Source organism: Schistocerca piceifrons, chromosome 7, assembly GCF_021461385.2.
Source record: "Schistocerca piceifrons isolate TAMUIC-IGC-003096 chromosome 7, iqSchPice1.1, whole genome shotgun sequence".
NCBI lineage: Eukaryota > Metazoa > Arthropoda > Insecta > Orthoptera > Acrididae > Schistocerca > Schistocerca piceifrons.
In genome coordinates, this window is record NC_060144.1 from 418,453,041 (window position 1) to 418,476,207 (window position 23,167).

Consider the following 23,167-nt stretch of genomic DNA (forward strand, 5'->3'; position numbering starts at 1 on the left):
TGCTCCATGGTATTAGTTGTACGATTCTCGATTACAGTGGCACTATAATTACTACATGGCAATTTTTGTAGATAACACTTTAATTGCAGCGTCCAAGAAGAAATCTTGGGAAGACTTTGGAAACGGGTTGGAGACTATGGGTCAAGCTGCTGGAAAACCATTCTGGTGTGTAATTAGCAGTCTTCGAAAGGGAGGTAATAAGGAAATGACAAGTATTTTGGACAGGTCAGGAAAACTGCTGGTGAATCCTGTGGATGCCTTGGGCAGATGGAGGGAATATTTTGAAGAGTTGCTCAGTGTAGGTGAAAATGCAATCAGTAATGTTTCAGATTTCGAGGTAGAATGGGATAGGAATGATTATGGAAATAGGATCACATTTGAGGAAGTGGAGAAAATGGTCAATAGATTGCAGTGCAATAAAGCAGCTGAAGTGGATGAAATTAAGTCGGAACTCATCAAATACAGTGGAATGTCAGGTCTTAAAATGGCTACACAGGATAATTGAAATGGCTTGGGAGTCGGGACAGGTTCCATCAGACTGGACAAAAGCAGTAATCACACCAGTCTTTAAACATGGAAACAGAAAAGATTGTAACAACTACAGAGGTATCTCTTTAATAAGCGTTGTGGGTAAAATCTTCTCAGGTATTGTTGAAAGGAAAGTGCGAGTATTAGTTGACGGCCAATTGGATGAAAATCAGTGTGGGCTTAGGCCTCTTAGAGGTTGTCAAGACCAGATCTTTAGCTTACGGCAAATAATGGAGAAGTATTAGGAGTGGATCAGGGAATTGTATCTATGCTTTATAGATCTAGAAAAGGCGTATGACCGGGTTCCTAGGAGGAAGTTATTGTCTGTTCTACGAGATTATGGAATAGGAGGCAAACGTTTGCAAGCAATTAAAGGTCTTTACATGGATAGTCAGGCAACAGTTAGAGTTGACGGTAAATTGAGTTCATGGTTCAGAGTAGTTTCAGGAGTAAGACAAGGCTGCAGCCTGTCTCCACTGTTGTTCATATTATTTATGGATCATATGTTGAAAACAATAGACTGGCTAGGTGAGATTAAGATATGTGAACACAAAATAAGCAGTCTTGCATATGCGGATGACTTAGTTGTGATGGCAGATTCGATTGAAAGTTTGCAAAGTAATATTTCAGAGCTAGATCAGAAATGTAAGGACTATGGTATGAAGATTAGCATCTCCAAAACGAAAGTAATGTCAGTGGGAAAGAAATATAAACCGGTTGAGTGTCAAATAGGAGAAACAAAGTTAGAACAGGTGCACGGTTTCAAGTACTCAGGATGCATATTCTCACAGGATGGCAACATAGTGAAAGAACTGGAAGCGAGGTGTAGCAAAGCTAATGCAGTGAGCGCTCAGCTACGATCTACTCTCTTCTGCAAGAAGGAAGTCAGTACCAAGACTAAGTTATCTGTGCACCGTTCAATCTTTCGACCAACTTTGTTGTATGGGAGCGAAAGCTGTGTGGATTCAGGTTACCTTATCAACAAGGTTGAGGTTACGGATATGAAAGTAGCTAGGATGATTGCAGGTACTAGTAGATGGGAACAATGGCAGGAGGGTGTGCACAATGAGGAAATCAAAGAAAAACTGGGAATGAACTCTATAGATGTAGCAGTCAGGGCGAACGGTCTTAGATGGTGCGGTCATGTTACACGCATGGGAGAAGCAAGGTTACCCAAGAAACTCATGGTTTCAGCAATAGAGGGTAGGAGGAGTCGGGGCAGACCAAGGAGAAGGTACCCGGATTCAGTTAAGAATGATTTTGAAGTAATAGGTTTAACATCAGAAGAGGCACCAATGTTAGCAGTGAATAGGGGATCATGGAGGAATTTTATAAGGGGGGCTATGCTCCAGACTGAGCGCTGAAAGGCGTACTCAGTCTTAAATGATGATGATGATGATGATGAACACTTTCAAGAACACAGAAATAGTCACAGTTTGCATCGCAGACGTGACCATCATTCTTGACGTGACATTGGGACTCTCTGGAAGTGGACGAGCAACGCAAGGAAAACTGAAACTACCTCAAACTGGAACATTCGCTCCTGTGCTGCCAGCGTCTCCTCTCGGTCGTCCAAAGGTTCGTACCAGTTAGTGCTCAGTGTGATGCCGACTCTGCCTGCAAAAAACAAGAAACAGAACAGGTACAGTATATGATAGCGAAATCAAACAGTAGCAGGAAGGGGGCTAGTCTGTGACTTTACTGGTATAAGAGTTAGTTCTCTATTTAAAAAGTTTTGCTTGGTATATACCTCGTGACTATGTATCCTCAAGTTCTCATAGTATCCTATATGAATCTACTACATTCAGAATCTACAAGTAGTATCTAGGATAGCCGTTCGACAATGCATGTTTGCTGCTGGCTTCTGTCGGTGCCTAATGGTACAGTAACTTTACGAAACGAGCTCCTAACCAGGCCATGAACGCCTTGTGGATGTCTACGGGCCGCCGTGTCATCCTCTGGCTTGCGGCGTCATACGGATGCGGCATGGAAGGCCTTTTCACAGACTTTCCCGCCAAAGTAACTGTTTTATGCGATGGAAAAGTGTTCTGCGTAATGGAACGACGTTAGTAGTTGCTTCCAGGCTGCAAGTGTCCTAGGAAGCAGACATAGAAGCAGTCACACGGCTAACTTTGCTCACATCTCGATTAATGTAACGATTTACTTTGACATTTGTGGACATAATACGCCGTCTGTTCCACCATCGAGCCACAGACAGCTTTGGAAGACATCGGTCATCGCACATCTATGTGACTTTGAACACTTTCAAAAGTCAGAATCCTCTCGTTCAAGAAAATTTACGAACAGTTTAATTTTCATATCTGGATATAATCATATTTTAATTGATCTGACGAATTTTAATTCTGTAATAAATGTGCCTTGACAGAAACTAAGTTGAATGGTCGCTCAATAATTAATAGTTCCAGTATTCACGTCTTCTATATTGAAACATGCTTTACAGTCATTTTACATGACCTTATTTCAAACTATATCGATTAAAAATTATTTTATGTTTTGTATATTCAGTGACATATTTTGCAGTTTGAAATTTTTCTCTGATGTGGATGATTGAATGTCACACGGTGTCATCTTATTAACAGGTACACACGATATCTAACTCGCGTTATTTTTGTCTATTGTTTGCCATTATACGTATTTAAATAATTTTTTTTTGTGGTAAGTTCTCTTACATTAGTGAAATTTGCGTATCTTTGTGTTGCATTTAATAAATACAGGTGAGCTGTAGCTTCAACCATTTGAAGTCTGTGCTCTGGCCAATTAGGTACATCAGGTTATTTTTCATTGGCGGAAGTTTAAAATATTGCGGGTAGTTTGAATCTGGCACATAGACTGTGACAGAAACTTCAGTTCCGATACGTGTCGGATTGTGGTTTCCCAAAGTCGTGAAGGACGCGCAGCAAAGAAGGCTGTAGTAAGTATAGGATGCAGTACTCTCATCCCATCATACGTTATGTAGATAAACTCTGGGCGGTTGCTGTTAGTCAACACGATCCGTGTCTGCTGGTGGCAACAGATGCGAATGTAAAATCATCTCTGTGCCACAGAAGGCAAACTGTCGTACAGGGTGAGATCTCAGGGGACGCGTTGCAGGAATTAGACCTCATTGTTTTAAATCTAGAAGACCACCCGTGTATAGTCGAGGGACGGGCAGCTGTAGCCACTAACACAGACGTCACATTAGCAAACCTCAAGCAGCAGCTAAGGTTTATAGTTGGCAAGCAGAGGAAAGCAGGAGTGTGTTGGACATCATGAAAACGGTTTGGGATGCTTTAGTTGCCTACCTTCCAGCATTTCCAATGGAATCGCATCCGGTACTTGTAGACTTGGGTGCGCAGGTACTAACCGAACTCTTGCTAAGAGCGCGGTACTTTTATATTCGTAATAATAAGGTAAACAGGCTAGAATCCCTTGGAGCCCAGAACATTCCACATTGAGCAGAAGCGTAAGATCGAGGAGAAGAACTTATCAACGAACTCTAAGGCTATCACAACACACTCCCAGGTTCGATGACTCTAGGGCAATTAAGAGGCTCTACAAACAATCTTCAGGAAACAAAAAAAAAGAAAACAAAAAAAAAAATACACTGGGACCAACTCTTACGAAGACAACTGCAATTTAATATATGGGGAAGACCTACAAATTATTGACTGAAAAGCATAAGGGACCTACTATGATACGACAGCTGGTTGGCAAAATGTCTGCTAATCGCCCTACCTCCTGATGACAACACAGACACAGATACTGAAACTCAAGCACAACGTAGAAGTGAACTAGGTAACGAGTACGACAATCAAACGTTGGTGATACATTTCGCTCAAGAAGATTTTTGCTGTCGCAATTTCCAAGCTCAAACTTGAAAAGGTTCCTCGTCCGGACTGCGTCTACCAGAGCTTGTGCGAATGGTAGGTCCACAGGTAGTGCCATATTTGATAGCATTATTAAACGAGGAGTTGCGAATAGGTAGGATCCCGCCGCTGTGGTAAAAAGTTAGAGCAGTAGTGATTAAAGTGGCAAAAGATAAAGAACCGGCGTTACCTACCTTTTGTTTATTAAACGTCTTGAGCAAAGTCTAGGAACCTGCTCTACGATCGGCTGCAGGCGCACGGAGAGCTCTTGCGTCTAAACCAGTGTCAATATGGATTCAAAAGAGAGAAGTCTATAGATGATGCGGTCAATATAACTTTTTAGACTGTAGAAAATTCAACAACGTAGCATGCAGTCACGCTCATGATTAACATCGCAGGCACTTTCGACAATCATTGGGGGCCTGCGATGCCAGCAAGCCTTCCATTACTTAGGGTCCCCAAATCTCTCTATAAGAGGTTTGAGTAAGGTAACCAAAAAGGTTACCAAGGGCTGCCCTCTAGGCTCCATAAGTACTCCACTGTTCTGGGATCTTAGTATCGAACCCCTGTTACATCTATCAGACGGGGCTGACGCTACTGAAGGTGTTTTCGCAGACGCGGATGACATTCTAGCAGTTTGTAAGGTGTCAGGCAAATCCAACACCTTCCATGAAAACCCTGACATGATAAGCAAATCCAGCAGTATGTCACACAGCTCCGAATAAATCCTGACATTAAAGTAACCAAAGTAACACGAATAACGAGTGAGCAAATGGAATACCACAGACTAACACAGGAATGCCTAAATGCATGTCATACCTTCCCACCGTGAAACAGACGCAGTTCCGAGGGGAGAAACGAGAACAGAAGCCGAGAGCAGAACCGTGTTAAGCTAGAAGGCCCTACGATAAGGGACGGAGACCCACGTCGCCAGCCAACCGCCAAGAACCCCCCAGCCCATGTTGAAAGCTAGAGCCCTCCAGAAGAACAATATAGATCTTACGATAACACTAAAAGGGCTACACCAGCTGCAAGTTTTAGCGTGAGACTTTTCCGCGTCTCTGTTACTTTGCAAACGTTAAAAACATTGCCCCACTATGAAAAGTATAACGTTTCTCATTGGATAGACAGAATTTTTGTAGGCGGAGCTTAAGGTTAACATTGAGACCCTGATTGGTCAGATGAAAACACAGCCAGATAGTTTTTTTTTAAACCCAACTTCGGTAAATTGTAGTAAGGAGAAGTAAGGAGAGAGTTGCTTCCGAGACAGCGAGCTGTATGAAGCTGCGCCGCCCGCCGCTCCCTGACGCTGCCTAACCAATGGTAATGAACGCACGCAATGCTGCATAACAACGCATAAAGCTTCATTCAGAACTGCAGAAGTCTCATCTGTTACACCCCCTTTATACGTAATACTAGTGTCGATCGTCAATTAAATCTCATGGTGTTCACATTTACTACTTGAAGTAAAAATCTGAAACGCGATGGTTTTTCTGTTGTATAACTATTGAGAAGCCACATCAGCCACTGTAATTTACGACAGGTTAGATAAGTAATTAAAGATAATTGAGGGTCACTGTAGACCATTTTGATAGTTTTCTCTTCTGTGAAACTTAATTTAAACCTAGATTATAGATGTGATATGGCATAGGTCATCCTTCGATCCATTGTAGAACTTGGAAACCCATTCAGGGAATATTCGTTCACATTTTTGTTGAACGCACTTGGTTTTTATCATCCTGTATTAAAACATTTCCCTCTATCAACAGTGCAATTTAGAAACAATGTTTTGTGAGTAGAATAAAATTTCCAATGGTAAACTTAGCTGCTTTTTCGACGTTATTTTACCAGCTAACTAAAAATAGGAAAGCCTTGAACCCCTTCCACTAAATTTAATTAGTATTAAGATTCGTTTACAGGGAGTGCAGTGGAGCTGACGCTGAAATCATTAAGTATTTGGTTATATCGTCGCTAGTCTCACTGAACTCTTCTGAACTCTACATGTCATGTGCGGTCTGGCGTCTCCTTACCAGCAACAGGTCCCAGGTTCAAACTAGTCAATTCCCTAAAAAACACGCCCAGAGCGTCGATGCAAGAAAGTGGTAGGGAGACACGACTTAGAACAAACAGATACCACGCAGAATGTTAGAAGTTGTGTCTGCAGACTCCAGGATGAGACTTGTGGAAAAGGCGAATGATGTGCTTGCAGAGATGCAGCATTGGTGCAAGAGCAAGAAACTGACTGTAGCTGCTCATAAAGCCACATACATACGTCTGAAGGGAAGACTTCTCTTGCCAGAAATCCTTTCCTGGGGCTTGATGGAATACCTGTAAAACTTGGAACTGTTTACAGATATTTAGGCATTCTTCCTGACGAGGAAAGAATCTTTCTAGATCCCGTTGAATCTGTTACTCAGAAAGTGGCCAAAGTTATGCATAAGACTGCCCGCAGTGGCACTGCTGACTATAAATTACCGTTGCATGTGGTGCGGTCATACCACGAAGCTATCTTCAACGCAATTGTGGGTTTCGCTGCAAGCATCTGGGCCCATCGCGTTAGACTACACAGCTACAAAACAATACTGCGACGAATTCAGCGGAGCGTACTTATGAGGCTCACCGATGTGTTTCTCACTACACCTGTAGAAGGTTTATTGGTTACCCTCGGGATAGTCCGACGGATATCGTAGTAGGTTACAGGGCAGCGCTGTGTTGGTTGGGGTGTGAGCAATATGATCGTGTCTGCGAGATCAGAGGAACGCATATTACTGATAAAAGACGTTTATGAGCCTGGAAATTAGGTGAATGGCAAGATGACTGGTTCACTAGGAGCACTTCAAGGCGTGTTTACAGCATATTCCCAAGTATGAGGACGCTTCATAGCCCTACTCGAGGTATGGTGCATCTTTTAATAGGTCACGGTCCTTATCACACATATCTGCATTAAGTGAGACGCAGTGACACATCAGTCTGTGAGTGCGAAGATGAAGGTTTTGCTGATCATGTCGTTCTCCGATGCCCCTTTTATCACGTAGACTGCAGGCAACTAGACAGTCTGTGAGTGCGCGGAGGAAGGGCCCGCTGATCATATCGTTCTCAGATGCCCCTTTTTCTAGGTAGACTGCAGGCAACTAGACACCGGTCTGCAAACAGTTGTAAGTGACCAAATCTTGCGGACTAAAGTCAGTATGATATCACATCAGATATCTTAAAGGCAACTGCTTAACTTTCAACCTATAAGATCAAGAGAACGCTCTGAGTATCAAATTAATGTCAACAGATCACAATAATCGTTTCCTCAATCATTATTCCACTTAGAGAAACTGCAAATACTTATGTATAAATTAGGAGAAAAGAGGAATAAAATAAAAAGAAAAGAAATAATGATATGGTCACCCACAGGGGTATCTGTAGATCCAGGATTGCCGAGGCATGCACGTACCATTGTGGGTGATGTAGAATAGAGTAGCAACGACAGGTTTAGAGGTAGGTGTAGTTCTGTTGGTCGGTAAACCTCGAGTTCTTCCGAGGCTGACAGTGCATATCTAATATCGTAAAATGGAAGTTATTCACTTGGAACTTGAGGTAATTTCCTTTATTTTACATTTCTGAATTGAATTGAAACTTACAAAGCCGTCGTTGAACCCATTTGCTCTTTCAGGTTTGCTACTACGGTTCATGTCGGTTTACGTGGTAAAAGTGCTTATGTCGTTTACGCAATTAATCTTTTGAGGTCGCTTCTTAAAAGGGAATGTGACTTTCAATAACGAAAGCGACACAGAGGTAGGTTTTGACCACTCCTAAAATAATTCATATTACTTTATTAGTAATAAGTGCGAATGTTATGGCTTATTTCTGTAAACAAGGCTGAAATTAAAATAAATCCATTAAATACAATCTTACAGTGAGTCGATATTGTATGTGGGTACCGGCTGTCACAAAAAATGGGATTTCTTCATTCCTGTACAGACTAACAGGTTATTAGAAATAGGTATGAGTAAGATATTTATCCATAAAATCATCAACACTACTGACCAAAAGAGAAACTTACATTCATTTGTTACACACATTAAGTTAATGGAACGTAGCTATTGGGTAATACACGAGTGTCGTTGATTAAGTAATGCCCCAAATTAAAAAAACAAGCCATTAATATACATAAACAAACGTCCTTGTTGGTGTTTGACATTTTATGTTTGTTGTGTGTGCCGATTAAGTTTCTAACCGTTCTGGCACATGGCAGAGCTGTAGTATAGCGTCAAAATGGCATCTACATACGATTCACGTTATAGGCAGCGTGCTGTTACTGAATTCTTGTAAAGAAACCGTGGTGAACATCCATAAGCGTTTGTGTGCAGCGTATGGCGATGCTACAGTTGATAGGAGTATAGCTAAGCGATGGGCAAAGTAAGATACAGCCTCAGGAAATGCAGAAACAGAGCTTCATAATCAGCCACGCTCCGCATGTCCTGTCACAGCCATTGCTCCAGACATGCTGAATAGTGCCTGTGCCATTATATTCCTGGCGATCGGCGCATCAGAACTCGACAATTGGCTCTACAGTTGTCGGTCAGCATTGAAAGTGCGTCTGCAATGATCGAGGCTCTCAGATATTCAAAGGGCTTCCATGAATGCTCACAGCGGACCACAAGATTCAAAGAACGGCCATTTCATCTGAATTGTTGGAGCGTTTTGAGACCGACGGAGAGGACTTTCTGTCACAGGGGTCGAAAGCTGGGTGCATCACTTTGCGCCGGAAACAAAAGGGCAGTCAATGGGTGGCATCATCCACATTCACCACAAAAGATGAAATTCAAGACAACCCCCTCTGCCGGAAAAGTCATGGTGACAGTCTTCTGGGGTTGTGATGGCGTCATTCTCGTGGATGTGATGCCAAGAGAGTCAACCATCAATTCAGAGGCATACGTGAAGACTCAAGAACCGTTTCCGACGTGTTCGATCGAACAAGAATCCAGCAGATATCTTGCTGCAACACGGTAATGCACGCCCACACACAAGTCTGAGAACCCGGGAACTCATCACCAAATTGGGTTTGACATTATTGCCTCATCCACCCTTCAGTCCAGATCTGGTACCCTCGGAATTCCATCTCTTTGGGCCGCTTAAAAATTCTCTCCGGGGAACACTCTTTGAAGATGGCGAGTGTCAGTCATGCAGTGAAAACATGGCTACGCCTACAGGACTAGAGCTTTTACCAGCAGGGAATACATGCTCTTCCACAACGTTGCTGCACGACCATAGAACGTGATAGAGATTACGTAGAAAACAGGACATGAGCAGGACATGTTGATGTATATTGTCACCAAATTCTGACTCCTCACAATAAATATGTTCCAAGAAAAAAAAAATGTGGGGCATTATTTATTGAACGACTCTCGTACTAGCGAATTATCATTATCATAAAACTTTCGATAACCACTTCTGGATAGAGCTCTCTCAAGACTTGGGTCCATACAGTACGTTTTCAGCTGTGTTTCGGTCCAGCATTGTTCCGTCACTTCTTCCCCATATCTTTTGTTGTGTCTAGAAACCCATCGAAGAATTTCCTTAGTTGTAATGCAATCCATCTTTCTCACTGAATATCCTGCCCACCTTTATTTCGTTTTCATTATAGTGAATCATCCTGTTCCCTGAAATTCAATTTTTGAAAGATTTTCGTGTTAAAAGTCCATATCTCACTGTGTTAATCAAAACAATACACTACCGTATAAAGTACCCTCCACCACAGGCTTCAAAATAACGTACAGAGTAATGATGTAGGTGTTTATTTTCTTTTTGCTCTCTTATGATAATAACTCTCTCCACACCTTTTTCACTTGCCTTGAAGTTGTTGCTAGCTAGCTATATTTAAGTGAGTTTCAGTGTACGGTCTGGACTCACCGTTCTGCGTGGAGCGGTATTGCTCGTCGTAGAGCCGATAGACCATGGCGTGCGCCCTGATGACGGTGTGCGAAGCCAGGTAGTCTCCGATACCAGAAGCGTTCTGTGACGGGGCCTGGCCGCCGCTGCTAGCGTAGCCGCGAGTAAAAGAGATGGGCTCGTTGAACGTCGTCCACAGTTTCACCTGCGAAAGGAACGTGTTCCCACTGTACTGTCAGATGCTGGTGATTTTATAGGTATCGGTGAGAAAATGTGGCTGGATTATAAACCGTCGCACCTCGTATTAACTTTCTGGGATCTATTCTTCTTGACAATAGTTTCGACGGTGAGCATCAGTACTGTATTCAGTAAACAATCTATTTTAAATTTAAAGCTTGCAAGCGTCTGTGTACGATATGAGAACTGTCATGTCCGCTGCGAATTAATATATTACGCCATGCTCTTGGCCCCTATTTCACTTGAGAATGGCTCGTAAGGCCGAAAGTGGCCAATGGTACGAAACGAATTACGTGTTAATAGGACCACAGTTTGAACCGCTCCAGTGTCCTTAAGTGTAGTTTGTTAACGAAACATCTGGCGAATGACAATGCCAGGAGAAAGAAATGCATAGCCAAAAAAAAAAAAAAAAAAAAAAATTGAACTCTTCAAATATCGCGTATTCGAGGAATATCTAACTACAGTATGGGGACGTGAGAAAGAGTTATCAGGTTATGATTGGAGCCTAGTTCAAAGTTGGTACTTGATGATTCACGACGTTCAGAGTTTCTAAAAAATAGTCACGCAAGGAAACGCAACTGCATCTCACTGGGTTTCATCTCGTCTAGTCTAAAACTTCGAAAATACCACGCTCAAATTGTCTTTGACAACATCTAGTGCAAGTGCTACCGTCGTAACCGTAATTGATCAGTAAACCACTGCTTTTTTAGCCTTAACGTTTCCTACTTTTCCTGGTGTTGCTTCTTTGTGTCATCCACTTGGTATTCCCTCTTTGAATCCAGCAATGATCTTCGTAAGTCCTTCTAACATCGATTTGTTTCGCTAAATATTCCATCTCCATTTCATTTCCGCTTCCATCCCAGTTGCTCTATGTTCCATATGTTTGTGCTCCTGTTGGTCCCAGTAATTGATTACAAGCACCTCTCCATTTGTCGCTTAGTGACATTCAGTTTTTGAGTGGTTTCCTCAGGTCACTTTCTCACTGTCAGAAGTCAGAACGCGTAATAGGCACTGAATGTCAATTATCCTTTTCAGAAACATCAGAAGCTTAGCTCTGAAATGGAGGATTATGTTACGAAAAGAAATCAAGGCTAATTTCAGTCTTAAGTCTATTCCATTTGCTGTTCGTCGCGTTCGTGTCACCCGCTTCCTGTATAGAAATAAACGTCGCTTGGTTCTGCATTATTTTGTTTTAGGTGTATTGTTATAGATTATTGCAACATTGCGTAGCTAATTTTCAAGCCTACTCTCAAAATTGTGATAGTCAGATAGTCTGCCCATAAATAAAATCTGTTTGCGGTAACGGAAAATACTAGACTAATACTCACGCTAATGATTGTGAGTAATCACCACATACATCAACTACTACGAACTGTAACCCCACGATTAAGAAACCATGTTCTTGTTTAACAACGGGAAACAGACGGTCCGCTGAACAATATTCTTTGATTTTCGTTCATGTGTACGAGGCTCTGCTAATAATAATGATAATAATATTAATAACAACCATTTAATTTAGCTCAATGCCCTGGCGTAAGTTTCTCAATTGGACACCATTTCGACAACTTACATATACCTAACCTGTTCTAGTTATCCAAATGGATAAAGGGCATCTTCAGTTTAAAGTCGAATCAGAAACATGTTTCATTTCTCCATCATGGAGAGATGAAAACTGTTGAGTACGACTTTGTCCACCATGGTAAGGAGAGGTGGGGTGAAAAGTGCTGTGGCAATTGTCGCCGTAGGAAATCTGGAAGGAGCAGAAATGATTAGAGACCAAGTTAACACAGTAAACAGATCCTTATCTTGTATTTCCCCAACTCATTAGAAATAATGCTGCCATCGGCGACTGGCGGTAAGTTACAATTCTGTTGCCAACCTAAAGATGCCTGTGGTGTGGTATAGATACGTGATACCACAAACATTGCGTTAAAGGCAGACTGAAAGAAAATCGTTGTCCGACGGGGATTCGATCTTGCTCCTTCAGATTTCTATGTACATGCATTACCGCTACATCACCAGGTCCGAGGAAGGAAGTGATAGCACACAATACAAGGAGCTTGTTGATCATTAGCGTGAGTAATAGTCTAGTATTTTCCGTTACCGCAAACAGATTTTATTTATGGGCAGACTATCTGACTATCACAATTTTGAGAGTAGGCTTGAAAATTAGCTACGCAATGTTGCAATAATCTATAACAATACACCTAAAACAAAATAATGCAGAACCAAGTGACGTTTATTTCTATACAGGAAGCGGGTGACACGAACGCGACGAACAGCAAATGGAATAGACTTAAGACTGAAATTAGCCTTGATTTCTTTTCGTGACATAATCCTCCATTTCAGAGCTAAGCTTCTGATGTTTCTGAAAAGGATAATTGACATTCAGTGCCTATTACGCGTTCTGACTTCTGACAGTGAGAAAGTGACCTCAGGAAACCACTCAAAAACAAGCTCCATGATATTGTTTCTTCAACCTATGCTTGTACTGCATCACCAACAATAACATTGTTCTGACACGTTTTTCTTGGTGATCAAAGTGATCGAGACTGTCACTGAAGTGCAGTTTCTACAGTAAATTCCTATTCCTATTACAGTAATGATCCTGCTATTTCTAGAACTTCAATGTTATCATTTGCGGTACATTTTCGTTAAGATTATTTGCAAAATATGTGTTACCTGTTAGGTAATCTACTTACTGAATATTGGTGTTTGAGGTCTACTACGTTTCGCCAATTTTCGTTCACAGCGGTGATACATCATCACATATTCGACACAGTTGCTCTCCATGCGCTCTGTTAAATCTAACGTTCTTCCCATGAAGTATTCATGTTGGAAAAACAAATGCTATTATATCTCACTAGAATTTTGTCAGTATCAGTAGAGAATGTGTAATTTCGGCACACTCTTCCTATACTTCAAAAATATGGACGTTTATGTCCATCTCCATCTAACGTTGGCAGCATACTATCCCTAGGGGAAACTTTAGCTGTCAACTAATTTACAAAATTCTCTGTCCTGACATACAGATTTGAGCTTTTCATGTGGTCGCTAAGCTGATTAAAGAGTAGGTCGTTATTGTTAGTTAGGAAAGACAAGAACCACTTCTTCTCTCATCCTTGTCGAATCCGAGCTTGGGTTCTATTTCGAAAAATTCTTATTTGATATGAGGTGAAACCCTAAAATTCTTCAGAAACTAAGGACTAACGTTTCTCCCTTTCGACCCGAACAGAAAATCTGTTCGATCTCCACTTGACAGTATCTTTCTTTTAATTCCTCACTGGTGTAAGACAGGGGACAGTAGCTTGCGTCGGAAATTGCAATGGTTGAAATTATTGTGATCTTTAGATGATATTATCGTATTTCACTTCACATATTCATTACTGTAGAACAAAATCCTACAAACCTTAGTTGTAGTGAAATTATCCTTACTATAATCAATAATAAGGGAAATATCAGTATAGAAAGTAACTTACCCTGTCGCCGAAGTTGTCAAAGAGCACCCTGGCGTACTCGAGGAAGTAGTCGGCGAGGATGGGATTAGGCCAGCCACCTATGTACTGCAGAGCTTGCGGTAAGTCCCAGTGGAACATCGTCACCTGTAAGGTGGGAGACCTTGGCTATGAACATCACATGTGATATATTTTCATGATGAAAATACCAAGATTGTCATTTATTTTCTTTCCTTCAATTCCGTAGAAAATTACGAAGTATCAAGTGAATGTCACTGTGCCACAGTGACTGGAAAGGATAATTTGACTGTAAGGAAAGATTTTCAGACGACATAGTTTGTCAGAGAAACTACGAAAAAAAATGATTTAACGTTTGGAAGTTATTTTATGGACTACCTCCATTTACTTGAGCGGCTTACATAGGGTTCAAGAGAAGTCGAGAAATGAGTGAACAGGAATATAAATGTAAAAGCGAGAAAATGTAATAGATGGATAGTGAACACCGATTTCAAATAAAACCGTAGGTGAATCTTTTCCAAGAAGTGATTCAAGCCGTCGTACAATACAATGTAATATTCCAATTAATCATTAAAACCAATTTCTAAACTTCTGTACTATGGTAGTAGTGCTAAAAGTGTATTCGAGTGTGGATATGTGTTCTTGGATTTTAAATAGTAAAACTGGAAATTACTTTTGAAACCTTTATGACTAGTTCATTCAATTACAGATACAAGTATTTTCAATCATCTTATTTTCAGTAGCGCTGTACCAATAGCCTTGTCAATAATGATGTTGTAATTGGAGGCTAGTTAGGAGAGTTTTTCTATGTAAGCCGATATAAATACGTTTTATTACTTTCGTGGGGCGGCAATATAGTTAAGATTCTTAGTTTCTAAGAAACTGGACAGTAGGATGAAAAGCTGTTTATGCGCTACAAAATGATCTCATAACGTAGGGAGTTTTTTTTTCGCTAGAGAGGAACTAAGTGACTGAATATGCTAATGTTTTTCTGAAAAGAGATCCCATAAAAGTAACATAACAATGGGGTATAACAAAAAAAAGGAATTCTGAATGTTACGTAACAAGCCACGTCAATACACGTATACGAAACAGTAACAGCAGGCATATGGAACAAATCTGTAAACGGACATCAAGAAAAAATGTAACTGCATCAGTGTCGTATAGACACCTGGATTACATTTTAATTAATTGGAGAAAATTGTATAACAGTACTTGGCACCGTCATGTACATGCAAAGAAACACAAAAAACCTAAAGTAGAAACTTTTCTTTACACATAATATATATCACATTATTCATAGTTTATTAGTATGTTGGTGGTGATGGTGTTTTTACATGTATTTCTTTTTCTAAGGACTCAACTTTATCGCCATCGCTGCCATTATAACTGCGATGCTTCATCAATGGTGGCACTTTTATCAGAATACCTTTAAATCGTAGTTTAGTGTAAAAATGTGTGAGTAGAACGAATCGGTCAAGAGCCGATATCTTGGGAACTTAAATAGGCATACAGAAGTGAGTTGTACTCTGGAGGGTGTCAGAGGCGCAGCCCGTGACCGACCCCCGAAAAATAAAATTAAACTATTTCCGCAGCGGGTGGTTCTATAGGCGTACTCAGTCCAAGATAGATCCGCTGATTCTTGCCATTTATTTTTACTGACAGGATATTCGCCCCTTCATTCTTGTTGGTATCTGTTGTGTAAATGTTTCTTCACTTGCTAATATAAGGGGCCGAGAGGAATTTACGACCAGCTTCCTCCTCAGATTGAACAGTAAATTCCTCAGAGTGAAGAAATTTTTACACTAACGTCGGTAAGTTCTATGAACGCTAGAATGTGCAATTAAGCTGCAGAATAATGCTGTGTGGAGCAGTGAATGGTCGAAGCATAGCGTGCACGACTCAATGGATTCTTCCAGAGAATAGACATTAAAGCGTTCTTACCAGTGGCTGGATATCGTTCTCCAGTAATAGGTTGATGAGATTGTTGTAGTAGTCGATTCCCGGCTGGTTGATCACGTCCAGGTCCCCATTAGGTAGTATGCGAGGCCAAGAGATAGAGAAACGGTATACTTTAGCCTGAAAGAAACAATGCAGTGTTACGTTAGTACCTTTACTGCTAACGATGGTCAGCAGCGCAATAGTTACGGTACTGTGGTAAAACATTCAGCAAACATCTCTGAAAACAAACAGTAAAAGATCTTTGAAAGGTAGGAGGTAAATATATGTCATTAATTAGACCTCGCAGGTGTCAAGCAGTGTCGGTCGCTATGGAGCTGACAAATGGCGAGATCTGCAGAGTTTATCCAACTTGAAGTGGCTGACTATTTTGTTCAGGTACTTCACCTTCGGACACGTGGTTGACACATTAATTTAAACTAATGATCTATTGGAAAGAAGCTGTTCTTTGTGAATGCGTATTTTGTAGCAGAACTCCTGCGAAGCTTACATTTCATAATTGCTGGACCAACAAACAACTATCTCCCTGCATGCTAATCGAGGGAAAACGTTATGTAGTTTGAATCCAATATCTGCAATTCATGGAGACATTATTTATCTGCGTTTGCTTTCGGGCTTTTGACAAATGTCAGACGGCTGTTTTCCCAGCTGATTCTGAGGAGCGGTTATGAGAGAATAAGATATTACTGAGGTTGGGCAGAACTGGCAATACTTTTGGTGATACATATCGGGAATCACAGCTATGTCGTTATGAGTGTAAGAAACTGAAAACTTGTAGAAAATTATCATCATTCACAGTGGGTGTTTTTGATTATCAACAGTTCAGTAAAGTTATTATGTTACTTAAGATCCGTCTTGATTGGAAATTTTTTATTCATATGACCGGTTTCGGTTCATCCAGAACCATCTTCAGATCTGATATTTCAGTTACAGGAGTAACCCGTCCAAATCGAGCAACTTTCACATGCTACGTCACATGTGAAGCATGTGAAAGTAGCTCGATCTTGACGGGTTACTCCTGTAACTGAAGTATCAGATCTGAAGATGGTTCTGAATGAACCGAAACCGGTCATATGAATAAAAAATTTGCAATCAAGACGGATTTTAAGTAACATCATAAAATCACTGATTGCTGTTACCCCATAAGACATTATGTCTGTTTTACAAAGTAAAGTTATTTCCAATCTATACTGAGAAATGGTCCTCAGTTACCGTGGGAAAAGCTTTTCGAAAATGATGGTTGTGACATTATAGCTGATGCTGAGGAAATTTAGATGCCCTTTTTACATGAAAATTTTATCGCAGCTTCTGCGATGCTGAGATGCAATACCAAATTGTCGATGGGGTATATGAAGTACGGAAAATATGCATTATCGTTAGAAATTTGACACGCTCTGCTGAACAAAGGCCTCCGACGCACCCCTCCATCTATTACAGTGTTTTATACGCTTCCATGGTTCTCCTGCATGTTTCATAATGTCCTCCACCAGTTTTCCATTTCTTTGTCGTCCAAGTGTTATTTATCCCTTGGAATAGAATGACCTATCGACTTGCTCTGTCGACCATCCGTTCGCCGGCTTATGTGTCCCAAACACAATTTTTATTACGGGCTTCATTACATATATTTTTATCCTAGGAATTACCATTGTTCGCTGAGAGGCTTTCTTGCGTTTAGGGTACCTGGTTTGCAAACTTCAAGTTTTTGTTGCTCTGTAGGTGGTACTTTCAAACTTTCACTGTTGAGCTATCCTATTTGTTGAAAGTTTTATACACTGGGAAAAAATACTACGTTATTTGCAAAATTCAGACAGTTCAAGTAATTATGAATAATACGTATTTTTTCTGTGTGTCTAGAGTTTAATCATCTGTAAATATCCTCTAAGGCTGCTGCCTATATTTTTCGTGATACAGAATGCTTTTAGGACCTCTTTATTATTCCTGTTTTCAACTTAAGTCCTATACGTTCGTTGTCAAATCTATTTCCCACTTGATTTCTGCTCAAAGTATGTATTAAGGACAAAACGCAATCTCGTCCTATTATACTAATGTATTTCGTATGTCTTTGCGCCATTATTGTTCAGTTTTTACTCTGAAACTTGATCAAAACTGATTTTTTTAAGCAGTTACTGATACCGTTCCTAGAGGCCTCTGCTTCTTCACCAGAATGTGAACAAGGCCATCCATAAATGATTCAATATGTGACCATTCTGAACCCACACTAGGGGCAGCTTGCTGGAACATAGTTATTCACATAAATTACTTTGAGCGAGTGTAATAGGTGTGACAACACAAACAAAGTGCAGTATCACGGGAGTATGTTACGCTCAAATTACACCCTGCTAAAAGTCCCAATATTGGAACTATGCTGTAGACAGATAGCATCGGTGCATTTCATTGACACTGTTCCACTTTCGCTTACATATTCATCTCTCCTGGAACGGAACAATATAGAGAAACTCTGACAGAAGTTGTCCGTAAAGAATAAAGTTTAGCCGTAGCGCCTTTTCTCTACCTTCGACGTTGGTCGTGCGTCGGGTCTTCCATTTGGCTTGACATTGCCGACTCGCGATTGCTGCCCGAAGCTTTAATAGAGGGGGCTAAGACGGTCATGTAGTCGGTGGGTTTGCAGTGAGGTCGGAGAGTTACGGGGCGACCGGGAGAGTGCAGTACGGCCATTTGCCCAATGGTGAGGCAATTTTAGTCGGGACCAGTAGGCAGCGATGACGCCGGAGGCGGAGTTTCTATTGGCCGGGCGCGGCGCAGAGTGGGCGCGCAGCTGAGTGGGACTGCGCGGCGCGATGCGTCCTTGGCGCAGCGGAACTGGGGTTGGCAGTGTCCACAGGCTAACACCTGGGTGCAGGCGTGTCCCGCCCTGTGGCACCGCACGGTGTCTTCGGCACTCTCGCTGCTACTACCGACTGCACCCTATCTTGAGAGTTAGCTGTTTGCTCCTATAAGTACTGTGCCCGGAACTATTAAGTTGTTTTTGGTCCATTTCTGTTTAGAAATCGTACCGTGCTGTGACTGCACTGCCTTACAATTATGCTTAAACAGTGTAAGAATTCCGCCCCTCCTATGGTGCTACATATGCATAAACCAGTTGCTTGTGCCTGCTGATGAGGCTAGTGTTTATGACGGTGCCTTTTAAGTGGTTTGGCAATTGTTGTGCAAGGCAAGTACTACTTAAAGCGTTATTGCATAAGAACAGTACCATTCGGGACGACGCCGGTTAAAAACCGCGTCTCTGTGGCCGAGCGGTTCTAGGCGCTTTAGTTTGGAACCGCGCGACCGCTACGGTCACAGGTTCCAATCCTGCTTAGGTTAGTTAGGTTTAAGTAGCTCTAAGTTCTAGGGGACTGATGACCTCAAATGATAAGTCCCATAGTGCTCAGAGCCATTTGAACCGTTTGAAACAAACTCGCGTCCGGCCATACTGATGTAGGTTTTCTGTGATTTCCCCAAATCGCTTCGGGAAAATGCCGGGATGGTTCCTTTCAAAGGGACTGCCCGACTTTCTTCCCCATCCTTCACTAATCCGATGGGACTGATGATCTCGCTATCTGGCCCACTCCCCCAAAACCAACCAACCAAGCAACTCAAATGGTTCAAATGGCTCTGAGCACTATGGGACTTAACGTCTGTGGTCATCAGTCCCCTAGAACTTAGAACTACTTAAACCTAACTAACCTAAGGACATCACACACATCCATGCCGGAGGCAGGATTCGAACCTGTGACCGTAGCAGTCCCGCGCTTCCGGACTGCGCGCCTAGAACCACTAGACCACCGCGACCGGCAACCAAGCAACTGCCAGACTGATTTTAATTCTGAAATGCCATTATAACCACTGTAAGACTTCGAAGCTGTCCGCTTCACCATTCAGCAAAATTGGTGTTACTTAGGTTAATTAAGTTTTTAGTTACCTAGTGCCGCCGTGAATTATCTTGTGTAATTAAGCACAGATCCGTTGCCTGTTTTTGTTGTGGTTAGGTAAGGAAAACAGAGTAGTTCTTTCATTAATTTTCACTTTCCTGTGTGACAGTTTAAAGATAGAATTATGTTGGCCATATGAACGCCAACAACTGCCACTGTTTAGCTTTATTAAAAAAAATTCTCGCTTTAACTAGATGGTTACCTGTAAACTTTATTGTCTTATATTATCCAGGTTGGTGCCTCGACAAATACCGTCAATCTTGGTGGTGAATTTTTTTTGTGTGTATTGTAGAGTGAGATTTATTTTTTCTTTGTCGTGGCGAGCGCTCCTCAGGGGTTGTCATCGTCAGGAGAGCATATGTTTTCTAAAGGGTGTCAAAGCGAAATAGCGCCTCATTGAAGCACTCGTATATTGTTAAGAAAGCGTTTACTCTTTAAATTACAGTTTGTAAATCGTAATACAAAGATAAAAGAGTTCTGATTGTATTGAGCCCATCGGGCTGGAGGTTTGATAAATTAACCTTCTGTCTGAATGATTATCCCCACAGTAATTTTCGACTAAACAAAATTTTTTGAATGGCCTTTTTCTTAAAGTTTCCTTATCGGAGGGATTGAGTGAATCTTTGATGCCTATTCTACTTAGGATTCAGGTAATTATTGTTATTGAATTTAGATTCTAAATTTAGTTTTGAAATATCACTCTACTTGCGATTCCTCCTAGTTCGTATTAGGCACTTAGGAACTCATTTTTCCATGCAACTTTTTTTGTTTTTTTGGGGCGGGGGAGGGGGGGGGGCGGTTAAAAGCCGGCTGTTGTAATCTGGATGTTGATATTTCGGTGAAAAAAGGGTATTGTGGTATTGTCTCCTCAATTGGGCTCAGGCATTGCTTTCCAGCAGCCCCCTGGCCTGGTAATACAACTTCAGCATTCAGTACTGTCAGCTTTTTGAACTATAGTGCGATAGAGAAATGCTTGCTTAAACATAAACGAAGCTGCTAGCCTAGCTTGTGTTTGACCTCGAGCGGCACCTGTCCAGTGTCCTTAATACGTTAAAAGTGTCAGTCGCGGTCAGAATAGTGTACTGTGTAGTTGTGAGTGGAATATGTCAGAGCTAAGTGACTTCGAATGTGGGCAAATTGTTGGTTCTCATGTGATTAGTACTTTCGTAACCGCAGTAAACAAAGTAACTGGTATTTCAAGAGGCACCATATCGAGCATTCTAGCTGCATCCAATGAAAGCAGAGAAACATCATCCGCTAGGGTACAAAGCGAACGAAAGCTTGTGTTGGGTCATTGTGACAGACGGCCACTGAAGAGGATTGTGACGAAAAATATGAGGACGACAGCTGTGAAAGACAAATGTCCTTAATAGAAAAACATGATGGCATAGCCGTAGTACCTGAATTACGGAGAAATGGAAAAAAGGTGATATGGTCAGATGAGTCTTGTTGCACATAGTTCCCAACGTATGGCCAAGTTTACGTCCCATGAGTGAAACATGGCGGGGTTTGATGATTTCGGCAGGCACATCTTGGTTTTTCATGGGTCCATGGGTCCTTTAGAATGTCACATATTGTGAAGGAGTATTTGAACAATATGGCTGTTCAGGTCCAACCACTGGTATAGTGTTTGTTCCCCAATGATAACCCTGTAGTACAAAATGCCAGGGCCGCAGTTCACATAGCTTGCAGCGTCCATGTTTGGTTTTGCAAGCACAAGGATGCATTCTCGTACCTCCCCTGACCACCACACATGCCATACGTCAGTATTATTAATCCTTTTTATTCTGCTTTGGAGAAAAGTATGAGTAATCGTTATCCACGTGTAGCAGTGTTACAAGGACATGCCTCTATTTTGCAGGAAGAATAGTATAAGACTTTATTTAAGAACAGACAGAACCCGTATTTATCCATTCTGAAACAGCTGGAAGCTGTTTTGAATGCCAGTGGTCTTTCGACATCATCTTACGCACAGTAATGTGTTGTGCTTTTGATGTTTCCGTACAGTTGTTGTGTGTACTCACCCCCAGGTCCTTGAGCGCCTGCACGTCCTCGGCATACTTGTGGTACGAGTCACAGGCCACGTCCCCATTGTCCCCGTTGTTGCCGTATTCTGGATGCTCGTGCAACATGTGGTCCCAGATGCTTTCTCCTTTGCCTGTAATGTAAAAGGAAGTCTCGCTATAGATATCAAGGATTTTATTTCGTACAATTAGCAAACACGACAATGCCTCACAATTATCAAGAATGCTTGGGAATTGGATATAAATTCGAATCTGTTCTCTCTCCCTCCTTTATCTTCTCCTCAACCGCTCTTTATCCACGTCCTCCTCCTCCTCCTCCTCCTGTCCCCTCTGTCTGTCCGACTCCTCCTTCCCCCCAGTCTCTCATTCTCCTCCCACCCCAAACTGATCTCTTGAGTTTCGTTTATTTTTATCGTAAATTCGTATTCCGCAGTATTCTAAACATAAGCCGATAATCCATGAACACAACTTTTCTGTTTTCTGTGAAAGCCGACTGTGAGGATGAAGACAAAACAATGCATTGTTGTGTATATAATTTTACTTTCAATATATATAGCGAGACAGAATTTTTATTGGGAAACCAATTCGTCTGACTGCAAGAAAGAAAATAAAACGCCGAATTTTCACAGCAGAATACAACATATTTTTTTCTCACAGTCGGTTTAACAGGAATCTTTTACACTGTTATTTAAGAATATATATATATATATATATATATATATATATATATATATATGTTTGTGTGTACATAGTTTATGCTATAGCCTATGACTGTCCGGATATTCATTCCACTATCGTCTAAGAATATGAGGTAAATCGGTCGAGGACTTTTTCAGATTTTTGGTAACAGCTTCTCCCCTTTGTATATTACATATATGCTGTATATACTAAAAATATGAAGCCTGTGTCCGTCCGGTTGTCCATTAGAGTATCGTGTACAAATACAAAGTCAGCAAAGTACTTTTCGAAATTTTTGGTATCAAATTTTCCCTTAATGTATTACATATGTATGTATATATTTAAAAAAACATGTAGTCTACACTGACAGATGAAAATCGCAACATCAAAGAATAATTAATTCAGAGTAATGAAATTTTGGGTATATAATCGTCTACGTATCACGTTTATGTGATTAACGTCTCAAGATCACAGGTTAACGAAAGAGCAAGATAAGCCATCGTAAATGTGAAATGCTGGTACATTAGTAACCTGTCAGAATGGTGGATGCAAGCCTGCAAAAGTGCATGCATTGTGTTGTACAGATGCCG

At 41.3% G+C, this 23,167-nt stretch overlaps 1 protein-coding gene across 1 annotated transcript in view; it reads right to left on the minus strand.

Annotated features, from left to right (window-relative positions):
- The window catches only part of LOC124805746 (myrosinase 1-like), an 86,343-nt gene that overhangs the window by 36,982 nt on the left and 26,194 nt on the right, over positions 1-23,167 (minus strand). Inside the window, exons 2-6 of the mRNA XM_047266314.1 lie at positions 21,900-22,033; positions 15,929-16,063; positions 13,991-14,113; positions 10,296-10,479; positions 2,051-2,145 (exon numbers count right to left, since the gene is read on the minus strand). Of these exons, the coding sequence (XP_047122270.1) occupies positions 2,051-2,145; positions 10,296-10,479; positions 13,991-14,113; positions 15,929-16,063; positions 21,900-22,033 (671 nt within the window). The remainder of the gene's footprint in view (positions 1-2,050; positions 2,146-10,295; positions 10,480-13,990; positions 14,114-15,928; positions 16,064-21,899; positions 22,034-23,167) is intronic.